Source organism: Capsella rubella, unplaced genomic scaffold, assembly GCF_000375325.1.
Source record: "Capsella rubella cultivar Monte Gargano unplaced genomic scaffold, Caprub1_0 scaffold_6, whole genome shotgun sequence".
NCBI lineage: Eukaryota > Viridiplantae > Streptophyta > Magnoliopsida > Brassicales > Brassicaceae > Capsella > Capsella rubella.
Window position 1 is genome coordinate 13,913,770 of NW_006238918.1, and position 7,087 is coordinate 13,920,856.

At 36.8% G+C, this 7,087-nt stretch overlaps 2 protein-coding genes across 2 annotated transcripts; one reads left to right on the forward strand and one right to left on the reverse strand.

Annotated features, from left to right (window-relative positions):
• Positions 1 to 83: 83 nt before the first annotated feature.
• On the forward strand, positions 84 to 3,921 carry LOC17882277 (plant UBX domain-containing protein 8). The gene is made up of 11 exons (XM_006287228.2): positions 84 to 323; positions 807 to 868; positions 967 to 1,462; positions 1,567 to 1,656; positions 1,731 to 1,846; positions 1,986 to 2,181; positions 2,305 to 2,481; positions 2,573 to 2,737; positions 3,018 to 3,161; positions 3,244 to 3,300; positions 3,562 to 3,921. Exons 1-11 carry the CDS (start codon positions 237 to 239, stop codon positions 3,667 to 3,669), a joined length of 1,698 nt encoding a protein of 565 aa, XP_006287290.2. The 5' UTR covers positions 84 to 236; the 3' UTR covers positions 3,670 to 3,921.
• A 715-nt stretch (positions 3,922 to 4,636) lies between these two features.
• LOC17884206 (putative F-box/kelch-repeat protein At4g11750) lies at positions 4,637 to 5,791 on the reverse strand. Its single transcript, XM_006286346.2, has one exon. It carries the CDS (start codon positions 5,783 to 5,785, stop codon positions 4,637 to 4,639), a length of 1,149 nt encoding a protein of 382 aa, XP_006286408.1. The 5' UTR covers positions 5,786 to 5,791.
• Between the last annotated feature and the right edge of the window lie 1,296 nt (positions 5,792 to 7,087).

Sequence of the window (7,087 nt, forward strand, 5' to 3'; positions counted from 1 at the left end):
AATCATCATCACATTACCAAAAAAAAGAAAAAAAAAAAAAAAAACCTTAAAACGACGAGTTTCACCGATCCAATCCAGTTCAATTGCAATTTCTTCACAAGAAGAAAAAAAAAACATCTTTTTGTGTTTTCTTTTCCCCTTGCTTACTCCAAGAACACCAAAAGACGAAAACTTCACAATCATTTCGTTTGTTGCGAACCAAAGCTTCTTCTTCTTCTTCATTCTCCAATCTTCTTATGGCGTCGACACTGAATCAGGAAGCAATCGATACTTTCATCAGCATCACCGGCGCTTCAGATTCCGTCGCCCTTCAGAAACTCGAGGTGATTCGAATTTAACTCTTCTCGATTTATGTTTCCTTCTACCCTTTTTCTCGCGATTCTTCGTGTTTTTGATTTGAGATGCTATTGTATTGGAAGTTTCTAGGAGTCGGTAAAGTGAAAAGTTCGATCCTTTGATTACTCTGATGCTTAATTGTATCTCACACTTGTTTCAATCGGTGATGGTTAGGGTTCTTGATTCTCAGGATTTTTAGGTCATTGGATTGTCTGATTGAGTATTTGGGTTTCTACAAGGGTTTACATTGCTCTTTAGCTCTATGGTTTCTCCTGAATTGTCGCGTTTATTACCTGCTCGTTGATGATTGTATGATTTTCACCATTGTTGAGTTTTTATTCGAATTTTGAGAGCTTATTGTATTGAAAGTAGGAAAGTTTGGTTTTTTTTTGTTGTCTCATTGTTGCCAGATGTTATTTATCCTAGTATCAGGATAATTGATTTTTTTTTTCTTCTCCAATCTTATGCAGGAACATCGTGGTGATCTTAACCAAGCTGTGAATGCATATTTCAGCGAGGGGGATCGAAATGTGTATGACATCTATCTCACTGATGATTATTTGTTATCTTTTTCTCAGCTTGCAAATTTATCATTTTTCTGTGGGGTATGTTTGTATGCTCTTTGTGCAGAGTGCGTGAAGCACCGGTGAATGCCCCTCATGACGATGAAATGGATATAGATGATGTGATTCCGGCTCCACAATCTCCTCTATCTATGTTCAATGCAGCTAGAACAATGGGCAGCCCCTTTTCAGTTTTGGATTCGGACTTTGCTAGACGTATATTTGATAGCGATCCTCTTATGCCACGCCCTCCGTTTGTTAGTCATCCCAGGGAGGTTAGGCAGATACCAATAGAGGTTAAGGATAGCAGTGGACCATCAGGACGATCTAGTGATGTTCCTACTATTGAGGACGTGACAGAAACAGCTCATGTTCAAGGTCCAGCTACTCAAGGAACTATTATTATAGATGAAGAGAGTGATGATGATATTCCTTATGCACCAATGGGACAAAGTAGGCAAGACAGGCCTGCTGGTTCTGTAGCTAATAATAATCAAGATTACAATGATATTGAAGAAGAAATGATCAGAGCTGCCATTGAGGCCTCAAAGAAGGAGGCTGAGGTAAGCTTCTCTAAGAGAATGGGAACTATTGGGGTTTGTCTTCTTTTTTAGTTTGGCTTACTGAATTAGCAAATTTTTTATGAGCTTTTTTAATTGTTTTGTAGGGATCACATAACCCTTTGCTTGAAGAGAGGCCATCACCTCACATGGAAGATGATGATGACATAGCAAAAGCTGTTACAATGTCATTGAAGGTCTGTGGTTGTCTCCTCTCTTTTACTTTAGCTTCCATCTCTCTTTGATTCCTTTTTAACATAAGTTAGTGCAGTCAGCGGAGGAAGAAGTTTTGCGCAGTCAAGGTTATAAGGCCTCAACCTCAGAAATAGGAGCGTCTGAAGTGACTGCTACTCAAGGACCTCAGGATACCCAAGCCCTGAATGGAAGGTTTGTTGGTTATTTTCTATATTTCTTTGCTATTGTGTTACCTCCGAGGCTTAATACTTGCAGTTGCAAAAACTTCTATCAAGCTGTTTGTCTGCTGGTGTTTGTCAAAAAAAATTGAGGCCTATTTTTTGTTGTCTAGATTGGCTGCACCTAGCGCACCATTCGAGGACGACTCAGATGATGTTGATGAGCAACCTCTAATTAGACACAGGCCAAGACGTGCAGCATCTGGATCTCTGGCTCCACCTAACGCTGATCGTTCCCGGAGTGGGAGTCCTGAAGAAGAACATGCTAGTATTAATCCAGCGGAGCGTGGCAGTGGGTTTCCTTCAGAGGTATCCATAAAATGTGTTTAATTAATTACACTGAAACCAGACTAGAATTCCAGTATTACTTATAGGTAAGAATTTATAGTAGCTAGTCTTGTCATTGCTGATTTTCTATTTTGTATGCTCAAGTGGGGAGGCATTTCGTCTGAGGAACATGATGAAGCTGTCATGCTCGAGGCAGCCATGTTTGGTGGCATTCCTGAAACTGGATATAATCATCTTCCTTTCTTACCTCCTCAGCCGAGGGCACAACCAGTTCCACCCTCACCTTCACTGACAGCTCAGAGGTTAATACGGGAACAGCAGGTTAGGCAACACTTCGTAGCTGCTTGAGTACCCCTTTATTTATCGAGGTTTATGGGTGGTGATAAAATTCTTGAGCTGCTACATCACGCAGGATGATGAGTATCTTGCATCCCTGCAAGCTGACCGAGATAAAGAAATCCGATCCATTAGAGATGCTGAGGCACGTCAGCTAGAGGAAGAAACTGCTAGAAAGGCTTTTCTGGAGGAAGAAAAGAAAAAAGAGGAAGAAGCTCAAAGAAAACTTGAGGAAGAACGGGTACCGCTTGTCACATATAATCTCTTCCTAAATCTGCGTTCCAACAACTTTTCCTTAATTCTTAGTTGCCAATTGTTACCTAGACTCCTGCTAGGTAATAGAGAAATATCAGCCACAACCACAATGCAAACTTAAAACCCTTTTCTTGCTTCAGAAAGGATGATCTCTATACCATACAATGGTGATTTTGAAAAATGGTTTAGGGCTGCTATGTAGGCTGGTTTTCACAAGTTGTAGGAAAGGCAGTAATCTTGTTACTGATTCTGTAATGTTGTTGCAGGAGCTAGAGAGGCAGCTAGATGAAAAAGAAGCGTCTCTACCTAAGGAGCCACAAGCAGATGAAGAGAATGCCATTACCCTTCTAATCCGGATGCCAGATGGCACCCGACGTGGCCGCCGGTTCCTTAAATCCGACAAACTCCAAGTTAGTTTTCCCAAAATAAGATTTATTTTGTATTACTCAAAAGTGTATCCGTAAGTAACTGTTGGTTGTGCTTTTTTTGCAGTCACTTTTCAACTTTATAGACATTGCCAGAGTGGTGAAACCCAACACTTACAGACTGGTAAGTCTTCTGCCTCAGCATAAATAAATCTCTCATCTTTTGGCATATAGAACTAGAACGCCCCTATAAGATAGGATGTTGTGAGGGCTGGTTACAAGTCAAGTTAATGACTAGTAAAGGATCTGACTTCAGACCCGATCAAGTTAACTGCTCTGATGTAAAGGAAAAAAATGATATGCTTGACTGGTTTGGTTCTATATAAATCAGTCTTGATATTTAAGGTCCGAAAAAGTCGGTCTAAGTTTTGGTGTGGTGAAACAGGTGAGGCCATATCCAAGGCACGCGTTTGGAGATGGAGAAAGTGAGTCTACCTTGAACGATCTTGGATTGACCAGCAAACAAGAAGCACTGTTTCTTGAGCTGATCTAAGTTAAGTAAGTTTAAGCTCTTATTATATATCAGAGTTACATACTGTCGGCTGCTACTTAGAAAACTCTTTAATTTACAAGTTATTTTTATCTTTCTTTATATAAAAGGAAAAGTATTTGTTGGGAGGAGATTACATTATAAGTTACAAAACCTGTCGTGTTTAGTCGTTTCAGTTGTACATACTACATTATTACCTAATGCTCTCTGGCTCTCTCTAGTATACTGTTTATCATCTTTGAATTTGGTGTTTCATCTTTGCGGTTTTCGTATGATATACAAGATAACATTGAAAAGTAAGAAAAGAAGGATGGATTTTTTGAAAGTCTTCAGATGACATGAGTTGAAACAACTCTTTCAAAAGCAAGCTGTTTTTTTATTTTACATGGATGTATCTGTTAAGGTAAGGAGATAAAAACAGAATGAAGCAAACCAACGAGAATAAGGCAAAACATAACTAAACAGGGTTTCTTATAAGAGGGAGAAACAGAGCAAAGTTACTTATATGCATTCAGCTTTATGGTTTAAGCTGTAAAAATCAATCATCATATTCAAAACAAAAATGATATGACCATGCTCAAGCAATGAATGGTTCATGAATTCCCCAGTTCATCAAACAGTAGCAGTAATAACTTGCACGATATCATATTACTCGAAAAGTGTAAGCACGACATCATCGCACTCGATCTTCCCATATATTTCTTGTCTGGTGACCCTTTTGCAAGCGCAATCGTAACCCACCAAATCCTCTGCGAACTCTGGATTAGGCCATTGTTTGTTCAAGCGCAATCTCAATCTACGCTCTGTTTCGAGTACATTGTGTAGGAACAGTTGGTTTCTTTTTCACCACAACTAAGTTATTCCATCCCAAATATACTAGAGATGCTGGAAGTCAAAAACAGAGTGAAACAAGAGAAATATTACGAACATACCCAAAAATAGAGTTTCATAAGAGAGAAACAGAACTACATCAAACAGTGGCAGCCATAAAATGCAATAAAGAACATGACTTGGGGACAGTAAGTACAGCATCACACCACTCAATCTTCCCATAAACCCCTCGTCCGTTACGCCTTTCAACCGCAATCTCAGCACACCAAATCGTCTTCTTGTTAGGATCCGTATCATGCACATCCTTCTCCCACAAAACCACAATCTTTCCACTATAACCCACCAATCTAACACAAAGACATTGCCTTGGTAATTTAGGTAGTTTCTTCAAACCCTTCAAAAATCTCCACCGTCTTCTCTCTGAGTCGTACCACACAAGTCTACGTTTTCCAAAAGAATAGATTACGTTATCTACTACTACGCTAAAAAAATTAGTGGGAGTCCAACGCAAAGGCATCTCCAATCCTACCACATCCCATTTATTTTCTTTCGGATTGTAAACCAAACTTTTGTTCCCAAACAGGTAAAGCTTCCCATCCAAGACTAAACTTGATGATACGTACCTAGCACGTATCTCCACGCTAGGGCTTGGCACATGCTCCCATTTTTGGGTTTCTTGATTGAAACACTCGATAAAATTCGAGTAATCGGGACGTTTGCATCCTTCCACTACATATACTTTCCCATCAAGAACACTAATGAAGGGTTTCTTTTGCGATGTCCTCATGCTTGGAGTTTTGTGCAAAGTGTGAGTCCGGCAGTCCATGAAGAAGATCCTAGACGAGAAGGCACCATTGTTCAATACGCCGATCATAAAGATATTAGAACCAATGGCGATACGAGTCACCTCAGACGGAGGAGAAGTGAAATTGCGAGTTGGAACTGAGATCATAGTGTGATTTGTTAGGCTGATACGATGTGGTCTAAAGCAGGAAGTGAACCATCGTGAGTTAGGGTTAGGGTTAGGGTTAGGGTTTCGAGTTGGTCTTTGGCATAGAGTGAACCAACGTGTGTCAGATTCAGAACTGAAACGTAAGCTCAGATAAAGACAACTCTCGGTCTTTCCTACGAGCTTTCTGATCTCATAAAGCTCAAGCGATGCCACGAGAGAGTTGAATCTCTTGGAAACTAAGGAGAGAATCGGGTGGTACAATCTCGAGACGCGTACTAAGCAGTTTAATAACAACTCATCAGGAAGGTAAGGCAAATCAACTTGTGAGTTCTTCATTACCAAAAAAACGCTCTAGACAATTTATCAAAACTCAATTTATATACTGGAGAAATGTATTTTATAAGATCCCTAAACAGAGTTGAATTCCTAACTCTATCATGTGAATCAAATCTAGATGAATTTGATCTGCCAAAGTGTAATTTGGACTAATTTTTTTGTTTGGATAAATTTGTAATCACTATAAGTTAATCTAGTCTGTAGTCACGCAACTTTTTGGGGAATATTAAAAGATATCCATGAAGAATAATTTTTAATATTAGGTGATCTAATTTGTTGTTTGTGTCTTTGTGATTTGTTGTTACGGGATGTCAATTAAATAAAAATATATTTTAATAATTAGTAAGAAAAAAAAGGTGAAATTATTTCATATAAAACAAATAATCGCTTGTACTTACATAAGAGTCATCAAGTTGAATTAATATAACAATACAAATTTTGTCAAAACAGAGATATGCACTCTGATAGGATATTCTAACCACTCTACCTAAAAATTACTAAAACTAGATTGAATAAAAAAAAAATGTTAGGTTTGTGTGTAAGAAGGGGGTGGTATTGGTTTGTGACTTATAAATAATTTAGATGACTGTAAAAAAATCATAGATTGTATGTAAATGAAATCATCTAAAAGATTGTTAGAGATTTTTTTAGTAATCTTGTTGACTTGATTTCTATAATCTTGTAAATTCTTTCCAACAATCTCTCTATTTTGATAATATTTTCCATGACTTTAATTTGTAAAGAAAAGTGTTAAAAATCCTAAACCAATAACATAATAATTTAATTCATTAACAATCAAATATTCTTATGTTTTAATTGAATAACTCAAAACTTCTAATGACTTTACATGATTCTGAATCCAATAACCTCATATTTGTAAAGATTTTAAATCTATACTATTAATTGGGAAGGACAACTTTAAGCCAAACACCCCCAATTTTAAAAAAAAATTTCATGAAAATAAAATCAGTTACCAAACAGAATTAATGACAGCAAAAAAAAAAACAAAAACAAAAACAAAAACAATCTATATTTATGGAAATCATAATAATCTTTTACCATAAAAAGTGGACAATTAAATTCAAATTAAATATATGTAAACATATCTATTTTGAATATACATAAACATATTTAGTATTAATTTAATATTTTAATATAATTTCGAAATTAATAATTTATATAGAATGAAATCTAATAAAACAAAAAATCATCATATCTAAAATACAAATATAACATTTTTTTAGAAAAATAAAAAGATAAAAAAATATGTTAGCATATGAAATAATCAACTAATCAAATTCT